Source organism: Sturnus vulgaris, chromosome 17, assembly GCF_052056855.1.
Source record: "Sturnus vulgaris isolate bStuVul1 chromosome 17, bStuVul1.hap1, whole genome shotgun sequence".
NCBI lineage: Eukaryota > Metazoa > Chordata > Aves > Passeriformes > Sturnidae > Sturnus > Sturnus vulgaris.
Window position 1 is genome coordinate 13,969,184 of NC_142259.1, and position 23,856 is coordinate 13,993,039.

Below are 23,856 nucleotides of genomic sequence, written 5' to 3' on the forward strand. Positions count from 1 at the left end.
TGGGATGGATGGATGGAGAGCCATGGTGGGGAGGTATCTCAGGGGAAAAGAGAGCAGAGCAAGTTGTAGGATCTAACACAGCATCTCCCCACAGGATGAGATCGAGGAGCTGCGTGCTGAGATGCTGGAGATGAGGGATGTCTACATGGAGGAGGACGTGTACCAGCTGCAGGAGCTGCGGCAGCAGCTGGACCAGGCCAGCAAGACGTGCCGCATCCTGCAGTACCGGCTGCGCAAGGCCGAGCGCCGCAGCCTGCGCGTGGCACAGACCGGCCAGGTGGACGGAGAGCTCATCCACAGCCTGGAGCAGGACGTCAAGGTCAGCCTGCGAGGGCACCTCCCCACCCAGGCAACCCCCAGAGCCCCCAGAGGGGGTTTTGATGAGTTGTGGGCGTGGAGGTGCAGGGAGCGCTGTGAGGATGTGCCGTTTGTGGTGATGTGCGGTTTTGTTGGAGACATCATAATTCCCTGCCAGCATTATTGATGTGGGAGCAGTGCTCACAGGTGGTCTGAGGGGATCCTGGTGGTGGAGAGGACCAGCACTGCCTGACAATGTGGCATATGTGAGGCTCATCCTGTGCAGGCTGGAGCCCAGCCCAGCCCTGTGCCCTGGGGCTGAGCTCCCTTATCCTGCTCCTATGGGGATGGGATGGGATGGGGCCACCACTGCGGGATGGAGCATCACGAGTGTGCAGGGAGGGAGTGTGAGGACCAGGACCCTGCAGGCTTGGGAGCTGCTGCTCTCGGCCATCGGGAAAACCTTGCAGAGCCCCACGCATGGTGGCATGCGGGGCTGGGGCAGGGACAAGAGGATTTCTGCAGGATGACGTTGCTTCGCCCTCGAGGAGCCTGGTGAGTGTTTGCTGAGGGCTCTCACCAACGAGACGGCTGCCAAGAGGGGGTGCAGTGGCAGCTGGAGACAGCTCGGGATGGATGTGCAACAGCTCGGGACTAACTTTGTTTTTTGAGCAGAAAACAGCTGGTCCTGCAGCCAAGATGTGCCACAAGTGTGGGGCTGTGAACCCTCCTCGCTCCCCATCCCTGCTGGGGCCCCAAACCCCTCCCCAAACCACCCAGCAGCTCCCCCCCGCCTTGGGTTGCTGCTGCCAAAAACACCCCCTCCAGATTCTCCCTTTCTGGGAAAGAAAGCACAGCCCATCCTCGGGGGAGCAGGAGCCCGACCCCATGGCCCGAGATCCCCCAGCCCTGCAGCAGGGCTTGCTGCTGCCTCTACAGTGCTGATATCCCAGGCTGTGCAGGAGACCGCTGGCATTTGGGACAGTTTTTGCTCTCCTGCAAATACAGCAGCGAATGTTTCATGTGATGAAGCTCCCTTTATTCTGGGGACTGCTCCTGTGCAGGAGAGGGGAGCTCTGGGGTGGATGTAGGCACCCTTTACACGGGGCAGCTGCTGGTTTTTCTGTAATGTGATGCAGCAGCTCGCCTTTCTCCTGACCAGCACAGCTGCTGCCTGCAGCGACAGGCTTCCTGCTCTGCTGCTGCCTACCAGCTCTTCCAGCCTTCTAGGGGCTTTTCCAGCTTTGTGGTATGGGAAAAAGGTGATGAACATCTCCTAGCGTCATGCTAGGGCTGGAGAAGGCAGGATTTGGCCAGGGAGTGGGGATGCAGAGCAGCCTTGCAGCTGGTGAAGGAACAAGAGCAGTCACAGCTCATGACTGAGGGGACAGACACAAGGGCCGGGGGGTCACGGTGACCCCCCTCCAGAGAGTCTCAGTAACTGCCTGGTGATCTCTGCATGAGGACTGTGGGTGCCCAGGAGGTGTAGTCTCAGCCCCCTGCACATTGTGCCCAGTCTGATGAGAGCCCTGTTGTGTCCCCAGGTGGCCAAGGACGTCTCAGTGCGGCTCCACAATGAGCTGGAGGTGGTGGAGAAGAAGAGGATCAGGCTGGAGGAGGAGAACGAGGACCTGCGGCAGCGGCTCATCGAGACCGAGCTGGCCAAGCAGGTGGTGCAGAACGAGATGGACAAGCTCAGAGAGGTGAGTGGGACACAGGAGGGGGACTGGGAGACGTCCCCAAGGCTCTGCTCACAGCAGGTGTCCTGGCCCTGGCTCATGGGATCCCCCAGCCGTGTTTGAGTCACTGAAACACAAACCTTGCTACAGATGCTTGTGAAACCCGAGCAGCACCTGCCCTTGGCATGCTTCATCCCACCCTGCAGGCACGGGCTGGCTCTGCCCCATCCAGGGCTACAGGACTTCCCCACTGTGGCACTGGGGACACTTTACATGTCCCTGGCCACTTGCTCAGCCCAGCCCCCTGGGCCATACCCAATTCCATCTGGGCAAAGCTCCACATAATGTGTGAGGTCCCTGTCCCTGGCAGAGTGCCTGGTGCTGGCTGTATCCTGACTACATCCTGCAGGTTCAAACTGGGCTGAGATGTCCCAGCACTTGTGTCCCAGTGGTGCTGTGGAGCTGGGTGGGTGCAGGATCTCATCTGTGTCCTGGGCAGCCACAGATGTATCCATCTGCACAGGTCCAGAGCACTCCACGTCATGCTGTGTTTGGGACCAGCTTCTGACTGAGATCTGTGTAAGCCTCGGTGACGGGAAAGGCATCCTGGTGACAGCATGGACTTGAGATCCATTGCAGCCCTTGTAACCCACTTCCCTACTGCCCGGGATGCCTTTGGTCCCCGGGGAGCCTCGGGATGCATTTCTGGCTGAGCCATCAGGGCAGTGTGGGGGAGGAGACACAGCCAAGGGAAGGCTCTCACTTCCCTCACCCTGCTTCCTGCTCGCTTGGGATCTCAGCTTGTGATGTCGGGGGCCATCCCTGCTTAAAGCCGAGCCCAGCGCCTGGGAAGCTGCAGGATCCCGCTGTACCATCCCCTCTCAGCCATCCCCGCACCGGTGACACGGAGCAGCATCCCCCACACCGGGTGCCTGGTCCCCGGGCTGTGCATCCCCCGCTAACAGCCATGAAATGGGTTTCCCTTGCAGCCGGGAGTGCGAGCTGAATAACAAATGGCAGCAGTGGGAGCTGGGCTGGAGCTCTCCCGCACTCGGAAAACAGGCAGGGAAAATGGTTGTGTGGTCGGCATGGGGAGCTCCGAGAGGCAGCCACTGCCTGAGCCCTGGGGACACTGCCGGCTGGCACAGGCTCAGAGATGGTCCCCAAGCTCAGGATGGCGCATCCCCAGGCTAGCAAGGGCGTTGGGGTTACTCACTGATTGCAGAGTGCTAATTAGGCAAACATTAGACAATGTGAGCTAAAAGCCCTCCTCCTCCCTGCTGCTGCAGGGCACAGAGCCTGGCAGAGCTTGTTAGCAGCCAGAGCCAAGGCTGCACAGGGCTGCACTCACCCCTCAGGGCTGATTGTTCCTCCCTTCCAAGAGGTTTCTGCCATAATTGGATAATTGTCTGGGGATCATTCCCGAAGGCACAGGCATTTTCCCCTCTCCTGTCCCCTGAAGGAGTAGGAAAAAGTGGGATCAATGTGGGTACCCCATGCCAAGCCTGCCACACTAAGTTTGGCCATGAGACCCTCAGCCATGGCCACCTCGAGCAGTGACAGCCACATCTACCCCAGGGGGCTGTGCCTGGGGCTGTTTGGGGCTGGTGCTGCCCTTTGCCAGCCCAGTCCCCAGCACAGTGTGGGGGAGGGATGTGATGTGGCACAACCAGCCCCTGGGAGAGGCTCTGCAGCTCCAGCAGCTCCAGGGATGGTCGTGGCCTTAATAGGAAAGCCTGGAGCCCCAGCACCTTGGCACAGGCAGCAGCTTACATTTCACAGCTGCTTTCTTTGGCTGCTGGGCCTCAGCACCAGTTTGGAAATAGGTCCAGGGCAGCTGCATGGATCAGCCAGTGCTCATGGGAGGCTGTGTGGATGTTCTTGAGGGTCTTGCCCAAGCTCCCTTTCCCAGATAACTCGTTTTGCTCTGGGCACCTGCAATTTTACCATGCTTTTGGTCTGCCTTATTGCTCTGTCCGCCTTCCCCACCTCCTAGCTGTGCTCACTAGCCTGGGCATTGTCCCTTATGTCCCCTTGTGACCTTGACAGCAGAGTCAGCATCGTGCTGCTGAGGGACCAGGACACGTCCCTTGCTTGGGGAAAAGGCGATGGGGAATGTCATCATCTGCTGCTCCCACACTGGAATGTCCTGAGAGCTGTCCCTTGGCCTGGGGTGGGGGTTGGATTCCCTGCTCCATCCAGCCCTGACAGGGACAGTGACTCAGCCTCTCCACTCTCCATGGCTCATTTCCTGCTCACTCCTGCTTTTTCACTGCTCGTTTGCCTGCAGGGGGAATTTCTGGCCAAACCTCATGATGTGAGCTTGCCAGTGCAGCTCCCTCAAAGCGAAGGGTCTCCCTCAGCCCACCGGGGCTCGTGTGTTTTCCTGGAGTCCACGAGCACCTGGGAATGTCAGTGTCAATGTGCACCCACACTGAATCTGTCTGTCTGTCTGTCACTGCTGGGGTGCAGTGCCATTGCTGTGGATCATAACTCTCTCTTCTTCCTGCAGAACTCCCTGAAGAAGCGGGGGTCTCGCTCCATGGGCAAGACTGAGAAGAAGCCATCAGTGCAGGTATCAGCACCTGAGCACCCAGGGCATGCCCCAGTGACCCACCAACCCCCCAGATCATGGTGCCAGCTGGAGACTGAGCCCAGACCAGGAGTAAATCTAGGCATGACAGCGCCATCCCCTTCTTGCAGGGCTTTGCAGAGCTTTCCTGCCTCTCAGAGCCCCTGCATAAGGGAGGGATTGATGTGCTGGGCCATCCTCTTTGTCCTCAACCGTTCCCTTGTCTCATTTATCAATGGAGCAGCAGTGGCCAGGCTGTGGCTTTAACCCTTTCCCTGTGTAAGGAGCTGAAGGAGTTGCAAAGCTGCTTCTGCTCCTGTGGCTCTTGCAGCCCGTGTCCCTCCTGCCAGTGCCAGCAGCTGTGCTTGAGGGTGGTCTGGGAGCTTCACAGCATCTGGGGGAGCAGAGGGTCCCTGTGGGGGTGGCTGGAGGCCACACCACTCCTGCGCCTCACAGGCTGCTGGGGCAGCACAGGGAAGGGAGATTTGCTGGTGGCAGCAGGATTTCAGCTGTCACTTGCTGTTGAGCTGAGCTGCTGTGACTCGCTAATGCTGTTACCAGGGCTCGGAGAGGCAGAGCTGCTGTTGCAGGGATAGAAAGGCAAGAGGAAAAATCCTCTTTCAAAGGCAAAAGACCTGAAGGGTTTATTTTGGGGAATGGATCTGCTCCCCCAAAGCTGAGACATGGAGGCAGACCATGTAAAAACACTCGTGACATGCTGCTGAGTGTCTCATGGCAGGAACCCGGAGCATCCCAAGGGGTTTGGGTGACCTGTCTCCTTCTTGGCACAGGCCCTTCTGTGCAGCCATAGGACAGAGACCCCCAGGCCCTCAAAGACTTTCCCTTTCAGTCTTTATTTATCACCTCCTGTTAACTCCATTCTTGAGAGCCCTTTCTGGCCAATTGATGGTCCCAGCATCCTTCCCCTCATTTCCCCAGAGAGCACTTACAGCCAGCTCTGCCCTGACTTGAGTGGGCTCCTCCATCACCTCCTTCCTGAGGCTGAAGCCCCTCATCTGCATCCTCCTGGGCCAGGAAACAACCCCCCCCTCTCTGCTTCCCACACCCCCATGGAGCTAAGACTCTTCAGCTTGGGGCCATGGTGGCCCCAGTTCTGTGGTGGGATCAATGCTCCAGGAACTCTGGGCTTCCCCGGGTGCAGATGCCCCTGGATGTGGCCCCCATCGGCTCCCTGTGGCTGGTGGCCCTGCAGGCATAAATGCTGTGACTCATCTGTGGCTTCCTGGGCCCCTTTCCTGCCTGTCTGTGCTGGGTGAGCCTCAGCACTCCCCGAAAATGGAGCTGTGGAGGGACTGATTCAGCACTGAGGTTTGCCCAGACCCCAGGAGCACTGCAGGTGGTCTTGGAGATGTGTGTGTGTCTCTTTGCTGATACCAAGGCATAGAGGGACACACTGGGTTGCTGCTTTTTTTTGCTTTTTTTTTCTCTTGGAAAAACAGGAACTGAGGTCATGTCTGCCCTGCCCGCACCAGCCCTCCCCTAATCTCCTCACCTAATTAGGGGGGCACAGCTTTAATGCTCCTTAATGAGGTCGTGTCCTGGTGAACAAGCATGGGAGTGCAGCAGGGTGGTTCCTGTGGTCACAGCAGAACATTTAAGGAAAGAAATGGCACCCCAAACTCATGGGAACCAGCTTTCCATCACCCCTAGGCTTGTTATGAGCAGTCCAGGAAGTCTGCAGAGTAAATATTGCTGCAGGGTTTGGGGTGAGTGTGGGTGTGGCTGGGGGGGCTGGGGCTCCAGAGCACCCAAAGAAGGGGACAGCTTGTTTTTTCCAGCCAAGGAAAGGGGAAAGGGGGTGAGTTCAGCCAGGCAGAGGCCTTCCAGGGCCAGCAGCCACCCAGCCAAAGGGCTTGACCACCTCCAGCAGTGCCCAGCTCCAGCGGCTGCAGGGAGGTGAGGGTCACAGCCCAGCAGGTCCCTCCTGGCAGTGACCACGCCAGAGCTCAGAGCACTCGAGTGACCCCAGGGCACGGGAAGCTGTAAGCTGGACGTCAGGAAATCCTGGTCCTCCATCCAAAAAGCTCCCAGAGCAGAGAAACGGTCTGTCTGGGCAAGCAGCCAAGATCCTAACTGCTGAATAAAAACGGAACACATGGAGAAACGGTCCTGAGAAGCAGAGGGGCTTGGGAAGGGACTAGCGAGCTGGTGCTGAGGCTTTGCCTGGGTTTTCAGTGCCCTGGCAAGGTGGTGGCAGCAAGGCTGGGGGTTGGGACTTTGAGAGGTTTTCAGCTGCTTCTATGCCCTGTGATGACACTGAGGGGCTGAGCGAGAGGAGCAGAGCCCTGACAAGGGCATTGCAATGGCAGCAGTGCCAGTTTTGGGGAGGAAACCTTAGTAACCCTGTGGAGTCTTGAGAGCTTTCCCTTCCCCTCTGCTCTGGTGTGGATCAGGCTGGACTTGGTCCACACATCCTGGTGGTGGCTCAATGTCCTTCTTGGGGTAAGACCCACAGGTCTCCTCATCCAGGGCATCCTGTCCCATCTCCAGGTTCACCCTGAAAGCCTACAGGATGGGTGTCAAAACTTTTCCCCATCCAGGAGCAGAGCCAGCAGCTTCCCTGGGATGACTGGAGTGGGAGGGTGGCATGTCCCCAGAGCTCTGGGAGCATCTTTCTAATACCCAGCCCCTCTCGGTCCCCAGGAGGACAGCGCAGACCTGAAGTGCCAGCTGCATTTTGCCAAGGAGGAGTCCGCCCTGATGTGCAAGAAGCTGACCAAGCTGGCCAAGGAGAACGATGGCATGAAGGAGGAGCTGCTGAAATACAGGTCCCTGTATGGGGACCTCGACAGCTCCCTCTCCGTGGAGGAGCTGGCTGACTCTCCCCATTCCCGGGAGGCTGAGCTGAAGGTCCACCTCAAGCTGGTGGAGGAGGAAGCCAACATCCTCAGCCGGAGGATAGTGGAGCTGGAGGTGGAAAACCGCGGGCTGCGGGCGGAGATGGACGACATGAAGGGCCAGGGGGACAGGGAGCTGCCGGGGCAGGACTCGCGGTTCCTGGTGGGCGTCTCGAGCTGCGGGGACGCAGGGGACACGGTGGCGGAGCTGCGCCGGCACCTGCAGTTCGTGGAGGAGGAGGCCGAGCTGCTGAGGCGCTCGCTGCTGGAGCTGGAGGACCAGAACAAGCTGCTCCTGAACGAGCTGACCAAGTACAAGTCTGACCACGAGCTGGACGTGACGCTGTCCGAGGACAGCTGCTCGGTGGTCAGCGAGCCCTCGCAGGAGGAGCTGGCCACGGCCAAGGTGCAGATCAGCGAGCTCAGCGGCAAGGTGAAGAAGCTGCAGTACGAGAACAGGGTGCTGCTCTCCAACCTGCAGCGCTGCGACCTGGCCTCCTGCCAGAGCACCCGGCCCATGCTGGAGACCGACGCCGAGGCCGGCGACTCGGCACAGTGCGTCCCCCCCGCCGGCTGGAGGGACGGCCTGGGCGGCAGCGACGCTGATGGGCAGGACAGGGGGCTGGGCAGTGGGAAGGCGCCCGATGGCCCTGCCAAGCTGCTCAAGCCCAAGGACCTGGAGACTTTGCTGGGCATCCGAGACCAGGCCACACTGGTCAGTAAAGCGATCGATGTCCTGATTTCGGATGCCAACGGGTTCACCTCGGGGCTGAAGGCTTGCTTGGACAATGAGTGTGTGGGGGTGCTGCTGGGCGAGGCGGTGGGCAGCGCTGCTGACAGCCCCAGTGATGCCAAGCTGATGAACGTGCTGCTGATGCGGCTGGGTGTGCTCCAGCAGGACCTGGGCTGCTTTGTGAGGAAGGTGGACCACCTCACCGGCGGCTTCAAGGAGCACATGGACTCGTTCCCCTTCTCCAGTCCCAGCAGCCACGACGTCACCAAAGAGGTGCTGCAGAAGGAGCATGCCTCCGACTTCCAGGTATGGCTTCTTCCCACATCCCTCACAGCAGCTGCCGCTTTATTTGCCACCACGTTTTCTCCTGCTTTAACGGAGCAAATCCTGATCCCCAACGTAACCTCCCTCCTGCCTCTCCAGAGCAAAATCCAAACTAACACCTCACTGCATGCCAGTGGCACCGGGGACAAGGTAGGACTCTGCTCCAACAGAGTGTGCCCAGGGCGGGAGGCAGTGGACATCCTGGCACAGGCTGGTTGTGCCAAGCTTGCCCTGCCCATGGCCAGGGGCTCTCAGGTGCAATCCCACCTTAGCAGGGCCTGATTGTTTGGCTGCTCTCCCTGCCTTAGCTCGACATTGTGTTTCAACTCTTTACTTGTTTGGGATGAGCTGGGTGGGAGGAGAGCAGTCTGCAGCTCCTGAAAGCAGCCCAAATTGAAGGGACTCAGCTTGCAGGAATCCTCCGTCCCCAGAGGTACCCAGGCAGGGTAATTTGGAGAGCAAAGGCTTCAGGGCAAATCTGCATCCAAGGGAGAACACCTTTGGAGCAGTGCAGAGCAGCTCAAGCCCTGCTGTCCTGCTGTTCTCAGGGGTCCCAGCTCGTGCCGGGTGCCAGGGGTGTCAGTGGTGGCTGGGGCTGCAGGCACAAGCCCCTTTCTGGAGCACACTCACTTGTTCAGAGTCCTATTGTTCTGCATGTGGTCCCCCCAGCCCGAGGTCCCAGTCTCCCCCAGTCACTGCATGGCACCGTAACTGGTGTTTGCACATTTTTTCCCTCTTTCTCTCTTTTTTCCCCTTTCCCCAAACAATCCAGGCCACGTGTCTTCTCATCCTGTGTTTCCTTTTGGTTTCCGCATTGTCTCCCGCCATGGTGATGAAGCTCCTTCTCCTCCTCATCCTTTTTGTTGTCTTGTAGTTCTTTACTGTTTCGGAGACCCATTGTTTTGTTTTCTGGCTTTTTTTTCTTCCCGCTCTTTTGGTTTGTTCTCATTAACTTGCCCACGCATGCAGCAGCCTGATTTTAGGGACGCCGACCCTTTCCGCATCCCCCACACCAAGGACATGGACCCCACACATCCCCGGAGCTACAAAACCTGCCGGGCTGAGGAGAACGACTCCTACGCCACCGAGGTATGGCACAGCCAGGGAGCCATGTCCCCTGGGCTAGCGGGCTTGGGGACAGGGCTGTGGGATGGGGTTGACCCTTTGGAGAGCTGGGGACAAGGGAAGCTGTAGAGCCTAGTCAGGGCAGGGCACAGGGAAGTGCAGCCCACCTTTCCCATCCCCTTCCTGGTCTGTTACAGATGAAGGAGCTGCAGCTGGTGCTGTCAGAGGCCAACGAGAGCCTGCGGGGGCTGCAGGAGCAGCTCTCACAGGAGAGGCAGCTGAGGAAGGATGAGGTGGACAACTTCTCACAGAAGATCTGCCAGGTGAGTAGGTAACATTCTCTGCCCATAACAGTACCACCTCCAGCCCTGTGACTCACGTGGGGCCCTGGGTGTCACCTGGGAGCACACACAGCATGTCCCATTTTCAAGGCTGAGCACACCTTGCACATGGGCCTGGAGCCATGCAGGGCTTCCCCCATGGGACTGCCTCTGGGACTCAGGACTTCCCCCACGGGAGCCTTGCAGTCCCCAGCATGCTCCCAGGGTGGTGCAGGTCCCCTGGATGGGGATATGGGGCTGGCACCAGGTTCAGCCCAGACCCTGGGGGGGAGGCATCACATCGCTGCCACCAGTGCCTGTCCTGGAGCCACTGGTCTCTCCACAGCTGAAGGAGGACCACCAGAAAGCACTGCTGCGACGGGAGTTTGAGCTGCAGAGCCTGAACCTGCAGAGGAGGCTGGAGCAGAAGTTCTGGAGCCAGGAAAAGAATCTGCTGGTGCAGGAGTCACAGCAGTTCAGGCAGAGCTTCCTTCTGCTCTTCATGAAGCTCAAGTGGTTCCTCAAACGCTGGCGCCAGGGCAAGGTGGTGCACAGTGAGGGCGAGGACTTTTTGGAGGTACAGTGGGCTGCCATGGAGGGGAGACCACACTGTTGGGTGTGTTTCTCATGCCTGTTTGCCCTGCCCAAGGCTGTGGGTCTCTGTATCACCCCAGGCATGGTGTCACCCACAGGTGAACAGCATGAAGGAGCTGTACCTGCTGCTGGAAGAGGAGGAGCTAGCCCCGCAGCAACAGGCAGACAACAAGATGTGTGCTGGGGACACCTGGACCCCCAACACGGTGAGCAGGGTCCCCACGAGCCCAGGGGGTGGATCAGGGTAGGATCAGCCCCTGCTGTGGCTGTGTGGCATGGGGTGGTGGCTCCTCTTGGGGTGCATGGCTGGGTGGGGATGCTCCTCCCCAGCACATCACCTCTGAGGATGGTCCCCTGCCCTGGTGGCTTTCCCTGTCCCTTCCTTTGGCAGCAGCCTGCAGTGCTGGGGTGCAGAGAGGACAGCTCCCACAGAGCCCCACCTCTTGGGTCCCCTCCTGCTGCCTGTGTTCACCCCTATTCTCCTGCAGCCCAACGAGTGCATCAAGACTCTGGCAGACATGAAGGTGACCCTGAAGGAGCTGTGCACGGAGCTGCGGGAGGAGCGGCGTGGTGGCAGCGAGCTGCAGCAGCAGTTCACCAAGGCCAAGGCTGCCTGGGAGATGGAGCGGGCTGAGCTCAAGTGCCACATTGCCCAGGTGGGAGCCCCGGGCACCCTGTGGGCTGGCAGAGCTTCCCCACGTCTGCTGGGGGTCTGCCTGTGCCCTGTGCCAAGCGCTGGGCTGGGAGCAGGGTGGCACTGTGGGAATCTTAATTAGCAGCCGCTCAGGCAGGAGAGTTTCCATGGCAACGGGGCTGGCATGGAAATCTGACTGTGGAGCAGCAGAGGATGCTCTTTATTCCTCTGCCTGGGGGGGTGGGATGGGACAGGGGCTCAGCATCCCTCCTGAGGACAGGCAGCTGAGAGCAGCATCAGAGCGCACCCCAAGTCACAGCGCAGGATCCCTGCGGATGCTGCAGAAGGGAAGGCAGGAAGTGAAGGGAGGGCAGCCTGTGGGAAGCTTCTACCTGTAGGATGAGTCCCATTGGTCCCTCAGCCCTGCCCTCCCAATGCTGAGAGGTTTCCACTCGTGCTGTGCTGGCAGCAGCCCATGGCTGTACATCAGCTCTGCTCCCCAGCACAGGCATCAGCACTTTAGAGGCAGGATTCCTCCTGGCAGAGCATGAGACCCCAGTTCTCATATCTCCTCCTCAAAAGCAAGCAGAACAGCCATGGTGGCAGCACCCCAGTGGTGCTGCATCCTTAGGGGCCGCTGTAGCAGCACTGCAGGTGATGCTGCTCCTCTCTAGGAGCCATGTCCTGCAGGCAGGAGCACAGCCGGGCAGGCAGGACATTCAGCCTGTGACCTGCTGGGTGACCATCTGCTGGGCTGGCTGGCATGACGTGGCTGCAAGTCAGGGCTGGCCATGGCTTGTCTGTGTGTCAAATCCTTGGGGACATGGTTATTGCCCAGCCTCGCAGCATGGGACTGGCACTGGCAAGCAGGATGCCCGCAGCCCTGCCTGTTTGCTGGAGATGTCCAGCACCACGCTGGAGCCATGGGTCCCTCTCAGCCACCATTGTGTCCCCACAGCTGGAGTCAAAGGCTGGCAAAGGGATCGCAGAGCGTGCACTGCCAGACTGGAAGGTGGCACTGAAGAGGGAGCGTGAGGAGCACCAGCATCTCCTGGCCGAGTCCTACAGCGCTGTCATGGACCTCACCAAGCAGCTGCAGATCAGCGAGAAGAACTGGAACCAGGAGAAGGTGGAGCTGCTGGCTCGCTTCAAGGAGGAGCAGCAGCAGGCAGAGCAGCAAGTGAAGGACCTGCAGAACAAACTCAACCAGGTATGGTGTCCCGCATCCTGCACATGTCCTCCAGCCTCTGCTGCTTTCCCTGAGAATGTTTCATGCTTTTGCTTGCCAAGAGAGGTTCATGTTGCACCTGTTGAGTGATCAATACATTCTTCAGTTGCAGAAAGGATCCAATCCATGGGCATTGAAGCACTCTGAAATGGAGAAGCATGGCAGCAACTGGAAAGAGGTGGGTAAGAGAGGGTGGAGTGCTCCTAGGACTCAGGTCTATGCTAAGGGTTAGATGGGAGGATGTGTGAACCCCAATTAACACCCCCTTAAACAGCAAATGAGGTTGCAAGGGAGAGCACCAGGAGAATGAGAGCGTGAAGGGCATGGCTGAACTCCAAGAGCTTCTGTGGGGTTATGAAAAAGCTGATTTTAAATAGATGTGGTTGCAGCAAGCCCCATGTAGTCCTGAGACTGCTGTGCCTCAGTGTGTGAGGAAGGGGAGTGGGATGCAACCCCTGAGCTCCAGCCCTGCTCTGGTTCTGTGCTTACTGACCCTGGAGCTTTCTCCTGTGCCCTCCTAGGTTCTCAATGAGAAAATCACAGACAAGGAGACAATCTCTGAAGCAAAAGCCAAGGGAACCAACCTCAAAAGGTGAGTGTGCTGGTGCCTCCGTGGTCCCTGGAACACAGAAGGGGCTACTGGGCTTGACATCCCTGAGAGTCACAGGGAGATGCAGCCGTGTTCCAGGGCAGTCCTGGAAGCAAAAGGCTCTCGGTGAGGAGCAAGATTGGGTGCCCAGGAAGGTCCCATTGGGGTAGGAGCAGAATGCCTCAGCTGTCCCCCAGCTGCCCTGCCCCCTTTTTATCTCCATCCTCTCTTTTCCCACAGGACCAAGTCTGTTTCCTCCATGTCAGAGTTTGAAAGCTTGCTCGACTGTTCTCCCTACCTCCCTGGAAAGAATGTGCCAGGGCTGGGTGACCATGCCCGGGGCAAAAAGGCATCCTCAACCACCCAGATGCTGCCCAACGGGATCCGGGACAGCACCAGCCTTCCTCCTTCAAACTGTACATATGTGAATATCGAACAACCTGCCCCTGACAGCCTGGCCAAGAAGAAGCTGGACATCTCCTCCTGGGACTACTCACAGGCAAGCAGCTTCTCTGGGCACGACCCAGCTCAGAAACAAATCCAGAGGAGCTACACGGCGCCCGACAAGACAGGGATCCGCATCTACTACAGCCCGCCGGTGGTGCGCCGGCTGGAGGCGCCCCTGGTGCACAACAAGGAGGGAAAGATCATGATCGAGCCCGGATTCCTGTTCACCATGGCCAAGCCGAAGGAGCCGGAGGAGTCGGCCAGCACCGAGGGCACCTACAGCCAGTGGCTGTGCAACTTCTCCAAGCAGCAGCAGGAGCTGCTGGACAGCGGCGCGGGGGACAGCGCCGTGCCACCAGTGCCACGCTTCCCCCCCTCGCTGCACGACCTGGAGATCTCCGGCAACATGAGCGACGACATGAAGGAGATCACCAACTGCGTGCGCCAGGCCATCTGCTCCAGCTCGCTCGAGAGGAAGGTGAAGAGCACCTCCAGCCAGACAGTGGGGCTGGCCCACGTGGGCACACAGACCATCCAGACGGTGAGCGTGGGCCTCCAGACTGACCTGCCCCGTGGCGCCGGCGTGCATGGCAAGAGCTGGTCCCCACGCAGCTCCTCCCTCGTGTCCGTGCGCAGCAAGCAGATCTCCTCCTCCCTGGATAAGGTCCACTCCAGGATCGAGCGGCCGTGCTGCTCCCCCAAATACGGCTCTCCAAAGCTCCAGAGGAGGTCTTCCTCCAAGCTGGACGCCTCCAAGGACAGGAGCCTGTGGAACTTGCACCAGAGCAAGCAGAACGGCTCTGCCTGGGCTCGCTCCACCACCACCCGCGACAGCCCCGTCCTCAGCAACATCAACGATGGCCTGTCCAGCCTGTTCAGCGTGGTGGAGCACGCGGGCAGCACCGAGTCCATCTGGAAGCCGGGCTGCTCTGAGAGCAGCCGGGCCAAGCCCGAAGCACCCAAGTACGGCCTCGTGCAGGAGTTCTTCAGGAACGTCTGCGGGCGGGCGCAGAGCCCCACTGCACCCCAGGAGAAGAAGGAGGCCGCTGGGGAGGAGAGCAAGAGAGCTGAGCACCCCGGCCCCGCCACCCACCACCCAGCCGAAAACTTCCCCCGCGTCTTGAACAAGAAGGTCCTCAAGCAGGGCAGCTGCGAGGACCCCAAGCCCTCGTCCCCTGGTCAGGGCAGTAAGGACGCAGCCCTGCGGGACCCCGACCTCATCTCGGCCATAGCCAGCGAGGTAACGAGGCACGGAGCGCCCCGGGGTGTCCCGCCGTGGCGGGGGACAGGGTGCCTGACCCCTCTAACCCTGCTGTGCCCTGTCTATCTTTGCAGGACACGGCGTGCGATTGCAGCTCCCAGTCCCTCACCTCCTGCTTTGCCCGGCCTTCCCGCTCTGCGGTCCGCCACTCCCCCTCCAAATGCAAACTGCACCCCGCGGAGCCCCCCAGGGCGGAGGAGAAGCCGGGGGCCTCGAGTGAGTGAGGACGGGGGGCCGGGGGCCGCAGCGTGCCTGCCATCCACTGCCGTGCCGGAAGAGCGCCCGCGCTGAGCCCGCGGGGGCTCATCTGTCTCCTAAACGTCCCCTCGGCCCCGGGGACGCTTACGAAGCAGATGCGGAGCCGGAGGCTGCCGGTAGCCCCGGGGTGTGGGGACACCCTTCCATCACCTCCTGCCTACGCAGAGACCCGCTGCTGGCACTGGGGGGTCCTGGCCGGTGCCACTGCGCCGGGAATGTCACCTGCCACCCTGCTGTGCCGAGGGTGCTGAGAAAGGGAGAGCAGCCGGGGGAGGCTGCTGGTGTCGACAGGGAGGACTGTGCTGAGGCACAGCAGGGCTGCTGTGGGAAGCCCTGGCCGAGGGGCGATGCTGCAGATGGAGGGTGCTGGCTGCTGCCCTGCTTGCCCTGCCTGGGCTCGGTGCATCCTGCCAGCATCCCGCGGGCCGATTGCCGCGAGGTTGCATCAGCCGCTGTGCTTCCCCGGCAGGAAGGAGGCGGGAGGCTCCCTGTGGTCACCCGGGCTGGGCTGGCTGGGGGCTCTCCCCGGCCACCCTTTTGCCCTGGGGGTGCTGCTGAGGTCCTTCGCAGCTGGCAAGGGTCCAGGTTGTCCCTGGGCTCCTCCAGCTGCAGAGCTGGGATTGCTGGGTGCAATGGGGAGAGGTGACCTGTGCCTCTGTGTGTGTGTGTGTGTGCACATCCCCTGCTCCCCGGGGGCCGTGGTGCCCCTGCCTTGCACCCACCACCCTGCTTGGGGCCACTTGTAGTTATTTCTCCTCCAAGTGCTGAGTATACATATTTCTTTTTTTTTTCTTCTCTTTTCTCTCTTTTTTTCCTCCACTTCTGGCTCTGCCCAACTCCGGACAGCCTGCAATGTAAAACCAAGTGCATTTTAAAAATACCGAAATGAGCTACATTGGAGAGGCACCAATTGGATTAAGAGATTGTGGGTTGGGAGGCTGCAGCGTGGCCCGCGGTCTGCGCCGTGTGTCCCTCCGTCATCACCAGAAAAAGCCTTACCCAGGGAGGGAGGGGGCAGCAGCCACAGCCCCCACAGCACTGCAGAGCTCCTGGGGCTTGGGGACTGCGACCCAGCCCAGCACAGAGCAGCCTTGGTGCCTCTGTGCGGCTCCAGGAGAGAACAGATTTCTGAGGCAGCTGCCTGACCTATTTTCAAGCTGCCTGCTAGGGGCCAGGCAGGGATTCATCCAGATGGAGCTGCCTGCAGGTGCTTGGGGCTCAAAGCATTGCTCTGAGGCTGTGTGCCTTGTCCTGGGGGCTCCACACACTGCTCCAAGGACTCTGCATTGCTCTGGGACTCTGTACACTGTTCCAAGGGGTCTGTGTATTGCTCCAGGAGCTCTGTACACCACGGGCTCTGTGCATTGCTCTGGAGCTCTGTACACTGCTTCCAGGGCCTCTGCACATTGTCATCTTGCAGTTTCTCTTAAAAACTGCTGGTGCTGCCGAGGCTGCTGCCCTCTCCTGTCCAGCTGCTCGCTGCCCGCAGCAGCTGCTGCATCACTGCCACGTCGCGGCCTCCGTCAGCATCTCCGCGACAGCCACTCACTGCCTGTGTCCCCGGACACACCAGCATCAGCCAGGGCCCAGCAGGCCCAGCACCGATGGCCTTTTGCTCCTGCAGCACCCAGCTGGCCCCTGGGGGACCCTCATCACCCAGGTGAGGGACTCAGGGCAGGCACTGCCCACCCTCACCAGCAGCCAGGGCCAGGCTGCGTCCCTGCCTGCCACGGAGGAGTCGGGTCCAGAACTGCCACGGGCAATCTCCTGCTCCAGTCTCCTGTACATAGATCCTTTTGGGCTGGTTTTTAGCATTTTCGTGGATAATCGGGGTTTTGGTTTGGTTTGTTTTTTTTAAAGGACTCTCTACTTTTTGGAATGTGGTTTCTCATTTTTACAACTGCCTTTTAATTATTTGTAATATTGGTCAGTTCTGTCTTACTCTGTAAATAGTGGTGCTGGGCATTTCCCAGGGAGGCTGAGATGAGGCTGGCAAGAAATCTCTGGGGAGAATGTGCTTAAGGTGTTGAGGTGGCTGATTCTACTCTAGCCCCTCCATGGATTCCATCCCTGTCTACATGCCAGTGCCCAGCCTGGGGTGAAACCCGAGGTGATGTTTTGGGCAAAACCTCTGCCCTGTCCTCCTGCTTCCTCTCACCAGCCCATGCCAAGGTCGCATGAAGGGCACCTTCTGTCCTGATGACAGGCTCTCTGCCCACCCCATCCTGCACCCCTGTGTCATGCCTGCTTCTTGTGTGAATAAAGGCCCTGCAACCCATCACTCCCACCCTTGGTGCTGCCTTCCCGTGCTGTGGTGGGGGGACCGTGCTGCCTGTCCTGTGTGGGGCAGTGCTGCTGCAGAGGGAGGTGTGGGCTGACGTGATCCTGTCCCTCTGTTCCTGCCATCCTGCCTGCTGCTCAGCCCACATCATATGGTGTCCCATCCTCTCCTCACCCGCCTGTCTGTTCCTGACACCATACCCATGTGCTGACCCCAACTGTGCCACACCACCAGGACTCCTGTCACCTCCTGCAGGTCCTCGCTGCCAGCACTGTCACCCTACACCAGGCTTCCCTCAGCTCTGCATTGTCCTTGTGATGTTGGTGTTTCTATGGGTGCCCTGTCCCATCCCAGCCTGCCCAGCAGCTCAGCCCAGCCTGCACATACACCCACATCCCCTTTCCTCTGCTGCCCATGTCTCCCTGCCCTTGTGCCTCTCAGTTGGACTTGATGATCTCAGAGATCATTTCCAACCTGAATGATTCTGTGATTCCCTGATCACCTGGTGGTCCCAGCCTCTCCTAACGTTCACTCCATTAAACTCTCCCACCCTGAGGTCCTCCATCACCCACCAAAACCCATCCTCCTCCTTTTGCTCTTCCATCATTCTTCATGTCCCAGCCCTTTTATCCCTGCTCTTTGATTCACCATGTTCCATCCCTCTTTCATCGACCTTAACCCAACCCAGCCTTCTTTTCTCCTTCCTGTGCTATTCCATCCCATTCCTCCTTCCCATGTTACATCACCCACCATATCCCATCCCTCCTGTGTATCTTCTTTTATGTCCTAACCCTTCTTCCATTGCTCTTCTGTTCACCCATCCCTTCTTCCTTGCAGTCATCTACTGTGTCCCATCCTTCCCTGCTACCCTCCTCCATCATCCACCAGGTCCCATCCTTCCTTTCTGTGCTCCTCCATCAGCCACCATGTCCTGTCTCCTGTCCCTCCTTCCTGTCCTCCTGCATCCTCCATCATGTCTTTTCTTTTCTTGTGCTCCACTGTCACTCACCACCTCCAATCCCTCCCTGTTCTCTCCACTCCTTCCACACTCCTTCCAGTGTGCTGTCACCAGCTGTGTCCCATCCCTCCCTGCCGTGTCCCCTCCCACCCTCTTGTGTTCCTGTATCCTATCCCTCCTTGTTCTCCATCACCGACCACCTCCCATCCCTCCTTCCTGTGCTCCTCCACTGTCCTCCATATCCCTCCCTCCAGTCTTCCTGCCACACTTCCATTCCAACCCATCCCTCTAACCTGCTCCTTCATTCATCACATCCTGTTCCTTATCTTCATTCACCTTCTCACGTTTTTTCCTTCTTCACCTCCACCCTGCCCCATCCATCCTTGCCTTGCTTTGCCTCCAGCTTTTCCTTTCATATTCATATCAACATCTCACTGTCTTCTTCAGCTCCCACCACCACTGTCCTCTATATCTTACTATCAGCTTATCCCTGCTTATCCTCCATTAGCTCCCACCTTCAACCCAACCTCCTCCACTCCTCATCTTCTCCACATCTTTCTTCATCCTCTTCTCTCTTCCTATCTCCTCTCTCAACCTCCTTCACTTCCCCATCCCAAAATCGACCCTCACTTCCCACCATTTCACCATCCTTTCAACTGCTGTCACCCAAATTCAACTTCTCCACTTCCACATTTCTCATCTCCTCGTTCATCCTCGTCCACTGCTCTCCACTCCTTCTATCCCTTTAGTGTCTCTCTGTTCCTCCTGTCATCCATGTCCATCTCGTGCTGTTTCCTCAACCCTCTTCTTCTCCATCTCCCCTATATCCTTTTCCTCCACCACCTGCCATCTAATCTCCTTGTTTTCCTCTTCCATTTTGTCCACCTTCTTTATCCTCCACTTCTCACTGTCCTCCATCCTTCCCCATGCCCCACACCACCCACTATTTGCCTGTCCTTCCTCACCTTCCATTTCCTACCATCTGCCTCGTCTCCTCATCCTCCCCAACCTCACTTTTGTTCTTCATTGTTCTTTACACCATCTTCCATCTCCTTCACCCTCCATCTCATACTTCTTCCTCCACCTCAGTCCTTCCTGTGACCCTTCACTTCCCATTGTTCCCCATACTTTTTCCTGCAGTTTCACCTCTTTCCCTGTCCCTCTCAGCCTCTGGCTATCTCACCATCCTCTGTCATTTGCCTCTCACAGTTTCTCTGTTTCTCCTTATGCTCCTCCACTTCTCCCTACTTTCCTATCCCTCTTTATCCTCTAAGTGTCCCACCAACCTGACAGATTTCCCTCTCCACCCCCCTGACCTCCAGCCATCCTTTCTTACCTCACATCTCTTTCTCTAACTGTTCTTATATTCTCCTTTATTTCCTACCTCTGTCCTGACTTCCAGTCTTCTCTCAGCCTGACCTCTCCCATTCCTCCCTGCAGTCTTTTACTCACAGCACATCTGACTCCAGCTGCAATTTCCTGCTTCTTTTCCCGCTTCTCCTGCCTTATATCCCATCCCTTACCGACCCAGGAAAGCCACTACCAGCTCAGCCACCCCTGATGCACACAGGAAGAGCCCTTCCTGACATCAGAAAACACTTCTCCCTAGGGCTAGTGCAGCTGGAACTAGTAATGGGGGAAAGGGGATGACCTCTGCCCTTGGAAGGTTTCAGTAACTCAGCCAGATAAACTCACCAATGTCCTGATCTAACATTAGCAATAACTAATGTGGAATGTGGAGCTTGACTAAATTCCCTTGGGATCACTTCAAGCAGTGAAGGATTTCCAAGATGGGTGAGAAAGGCCAGAAATGGCTTTGAATGCATTGCTTGGGATGCTGTAGGACATCAAGAACTATCCCTACCACTTGAGGCTTCTCCATGGTGCTCAAGCAGACCCACCTCCCACTGCTCCAGCATAGACCATGCTCCACACGGACCATCCCACTGTGCTCAAGCAGGGCCATCCCATGCTGCCTGAGCAGGACCACCCCAGCAGGACCACTGTAATGCTGCTAAAGCAGGACCATCCCACCCTGCTCCATCAGCAGCACCCAAGCTGCTCAAGCAGGAACTCTCCAGGCTGCTTGGGCAGGATCATCCAATGTGGCTGGAGCAGAACCTTCCCATGTTGCCCAAGCAGGACCACCCCATGTTGCTTGAGCAGGACCATTCCCAGGCTGCTTGAGTACCATTGGCCATCCCAAAGAGGCTTCCTGAAAAAGCTGCCAGCTCCCAAGCCAGTGAGTGATCCCTGAGATGTCCCCTCAGACCAAGAGCAAGGAATCTTTCATCATCCTTGTTTTCCTCCCGGCAGGCTGGGCCCTGCAGGGCCACAGCCATCCCCTTCCAACAGGCTGTAGTAGGGCACGAGGCTGCTGGCACTGCTGCCAAGGGGAGGACAGGTCTCCTCCCCATCCCAAGGGAGCTCCAAACCCTGCAGGACCTGCCCTCGGGGCCTTTCCAGAGCATCCCGTGTCACGCACAAGGGCCAGCCAGCCTCGCTTCCAAGACTCTGCCTTGCCGTGTTGGAGGTTCCCAGTCATCCCATGGATAGGATGATGCCCTTTTTTAGGGGATGTGCCTGAGGGGCTGTCCCACTGCAGGGACAGGGCACTCAGTGTCTTTATAGGGAGGAGTGACATTCGTAAAGCATTCCTGCTGATACGCCTTCCTGACTGGTAAATCTGGGGGAGGGAGGAGGGAATTTGCTACCTGTGTTAGGAACTAGCTGAACTTATGTGTCTCCTCAAGCTGGATTTCTTATTCCACATGTTCAAACTGTTGTATATTGTACTGGGATTTTTACATTGAATTATTGTAGAAAACAAAAATTGAAATCAAGTCTGTTAAAAAATAAACATTAAAAAACTCTATGAAAAAATAAATGTGAGCTTGTCTCAAGTCTTCTCCTTACAAATGTGCCAGAGCAGGAATGTGTCTCCAGCGATTGTTTTCCAGCGTGACACCACACCACCCTCTGGTGTCAGCACCGACCTCAGCTCTGCACTGGCTCTGCTCCAGCCATGTCCCTTTGCTCCCAGCTCTGCCTGCCTCCCATCCTTGCACCGCCTTAAATGCTGCACAATCAAAGCAGATCCCATCCTGCTCTCCTACTCCCAGCACATGGACATCCCCACATGGCATGGGGCAGGCCAGAAGGAAGCAAAGCAAGAGCAGAGCTGCTTTGTTGGGTGCTGGCATCACCCTCCCAGCCCCACCAGGCACTGGTGCTGCTTCCCAGGCTGCTGGAGTGTGGGATGTGCTCCTGTGTCCACACAGCCTCAGCCTGGGCATGGCTGAGCCTGACCCAGAGCTCCAGCTCAGTAAAACAGGGACAAAAGAAGGCAGCCACGTTTATGGGAGTGAAAGGACACGCTCTGAAGCCTGGGGACAGCTCACACAGGGAAGCTGTTTATTAAACCCCAATCTCCTCACTGTGCTGCTGATGAAGGCGCTGCCTCTCCTGAGCCCAGTTTCCCTTCCTCTGCAGGCCAGGCTTCCAACAAATCTCTTATCGTCCTGCCCCCCCTCTCCTAGAATGAAAATAGCACCAGCTGGCGAGCCCAAATAAACAAATGAGCTGCTGTGAGAGGAGAGAGCATCTTTATAAGTTAATTGGCCCCATCTAAGAGTCAGACAGACATTTTCCTGTAGACAGATCGCTCAAGAAGCTCAGGTCAACAGCACTAACACGTCTCCTGGGTTTGATTTATCAGCCTGAATGCTTTACTAGCTCATCTCCATATAGAATGATTATGAATAGATTGCCTGTACTCTGCAGAGGGCTAAATTATCAGGCTCTGATATTCATCTACTCCTTGAAGCTTAAAATCACCTCAAATTCAGAGCTCTCTCTCTCTCTCTCTCAGTGACAGCAGGGGTAGAAAGGAAAGAGCTCAGGATTGATCCTTGTTTTCAGCACAACCTGGCCTGTTTTAACACCCTGATGAAGCGGGAGGCTGGAAGGAGGGAGCAGCCCGAGCCAAAGGGCTGCGGAGCAGGGAAGTGCTGGAGCCCAGAGCCAAGTGTATTGGTATTGAGCAGTTACATTTACAAACAAAGGAGCTGATAACTCCCAGCAGGACTGAAGGGCTCTTATCACGGTGCTGATTAAAATTTTCTCTGCAGCCAGCGACGAAGGGGAGTGTCCTCAGTGGGGAGGCAGTAAAACCCCGTGTTTAACCCTGTTGCTGCTGAGTGCTGATTCATTCAGCACATGTGAAGGGCTGCTCAGCCTGGCCATGTGCTGAAAATTCGCCCAAAAGTCCCAGCAGGGAGATCCACAGGCTGGTCACATCCTCTCACTCCATCTCACCCCTGCTCTGCAGGTCCCAGGAGTTTTTGCTGGTGTCACTTGTGATTCCTTCCAGATCCTTTGCTCTTTTGTTCTGCCCCTCAATTCTCTGCCCTTGCCTGTGGTTAAAGAAATCATTACCTTCCCACTGCAGGATATTCTGATAAAGGCTCCCACTGCCTCTGGCACAGCCATGCATGGCACAAACTTGTTTGTGCTAAGTTCACCAAGAGTAAGGTCCATGATAAAAAGATTCCTTCTCTGATTAGCATCACTGACAGCTGTATCACCAAGCTGCTGAATCTGCCTCACCAGGCCCTGGTCAGGCTGCCCTGCCCAGGACATGCTCTGAGAGGAGTGGATAGGCAGTGGGAGAGGATGTGGCTTGCTGTCCTCCTCTAGACAAGCCCATGAGCCTCATCCATCACACTGGTGCCCTGGTGTAGCTCAGACATCTCTGTGCCTTCCTGGGTTCCTTCCTCCACTGCTATGGGTTGCATCCTTCCTACCTGATACTCTCAGTGATTTGCATGAATGGGGATGTCATTCCCACATTTATTGACAATAAGGCCAGTCAGAAGGCAATGCCCTGTGACCCCACTTGGACTTCCAGGTAAGTCACCTGCTCAACCTGGAGCAGTTCTTTGCCCAAATTAGCACAAGTTTTCCATGTGAGGCTGCCTCCAGTTCACCCCACCAGGACCAGAAGGTGTGAGGTGTTCAAACCAGTTCACAGTTTTCAGTTTCTTTCTCTCACCTCCAGCATCTCCAGGACTGAGATCTTTCATGTCAGGGAAAATGGAGTGAAGGGTTCCATCACAGCTGCTGAGCTGCTATGGGTGCTGCTCTAGAGATGCTGTTTCCAGAGTGTCCCAAGTTTCCTTCCCACCCAAAGCATCCCATGATTCTGTGGTTTTTCAGCTGTGAGACACTGAAATGAAAATGTGAGGGCTGTGTTTGTGCCATGGGTGTCTGAGTGATGGTACCACCTCTGTGGTTCACAATCCTGTACCCAGGTGCTTGGGGAGTTACTGGAAGAGGAGAGAACTGGAGAAAACAATAGGAGGCTAATTGGAATTTTCTGCTTTGCAGGTGCTTTCTGAGAAGAGGTGCACTCTCTCCCCATCAGGGAGCTTCCTGGGCCACAGCTGTGGACAGCTGCAGCACAAGAACAAAATTCCCTGGCTGCAGCAGCCCAAGCTGGACAATGTTGGATGCAGGACAGCTATGGGGCTGGTGGGACATGGTGCTGCCCCAGCCTCGTGGCTTGGAATGTCCCACACACACACAGGCAACAGTTGCTGGACAGAAATCATGCTGTCACTGACGCTGGTGGGGAATTTCAGCGGGCCAGATCACTGAAAGCAAAAGGCCAATGCGAAGGGAAACAGAGGGCACCTCCCAGGTGCACCTGCAAACCACCTCTTCAGTGACTCTGGGACACTGTCCTGTGACAAGGTGA

General features: G+C 57.5%; 1 protein-coding gene across 2 annotated transcripts in view; it reads left to right on the forward strand.

The window, feature by feature from the left end:
• Window positions 1-20,985, forward strand: part of MTCL2 (microtubule crosslinking factor 2) — a 29,098-nt gene extending 8,113 nt beyond the window's left edge. The window contains exons 2-16 of one of the 2 annotated variants that reach the window (XM_088175136.1): window positions 95-319; window positions 1,842-2,000; window positions 4,489-4,551; window positions 7,213-8,445; window positions 9,433-9,552; window positions 9,726-9,851; window positions 10,195-10,425; window positions 10,541-10,648; window positions 10,931-11,098; window positions 12,035-12,286; window positions 12,411-12,482; window positions 12,826-12,896; window positions 13,134-14,580; window positions 14,676-14,817; window positions 15,706-20,985. In XM_088175136.1, coding sequence (XP_088031262.1) covers window positions 95-319; window positions 1,842-2,000; window positions 4,489-4,551; window positions 7,213-8,445; window positions 9,433-9,552; window positions 9,726-9,851; window positions 10,195-10,425; window positions 10,541-10,648; window positions 10,931-11,098; window positions 12,035-12,286; window positions 12,411-12,482; window positions 12,826-12,896; window positions 13,134-14,580; window positions 14,676-14,817; window positions 15,706-15,734 — 4,446 coding nt within the window. In that variant the 3' untranslated portion in view covers window positions 15,735-20,985. The remainder of the gene's footprint in view (window positions 1-94; window positions 320-1,841; window positions 2,001-4,488; window positions 4,552-7,212; window positions 8,446-9,432; window positions 9,553-9,725; window positions 9,852-10,194; window positions 10,426-10,540; window positions 10,649-10,930; window positions 11,099-12,034; window positions 12,287-12,410; window positions 12,483-12,825; window positions 12,897-13,133; window positions 14,581-14,675; window positions 14,818-15,705) is intronic. The other variant, XM_088175137.1, reaches the window with a different exon arrangement.
• The last annotated feature ends 2,871 nt before the right edge of the window (window positions 20,986-23,856 follow it).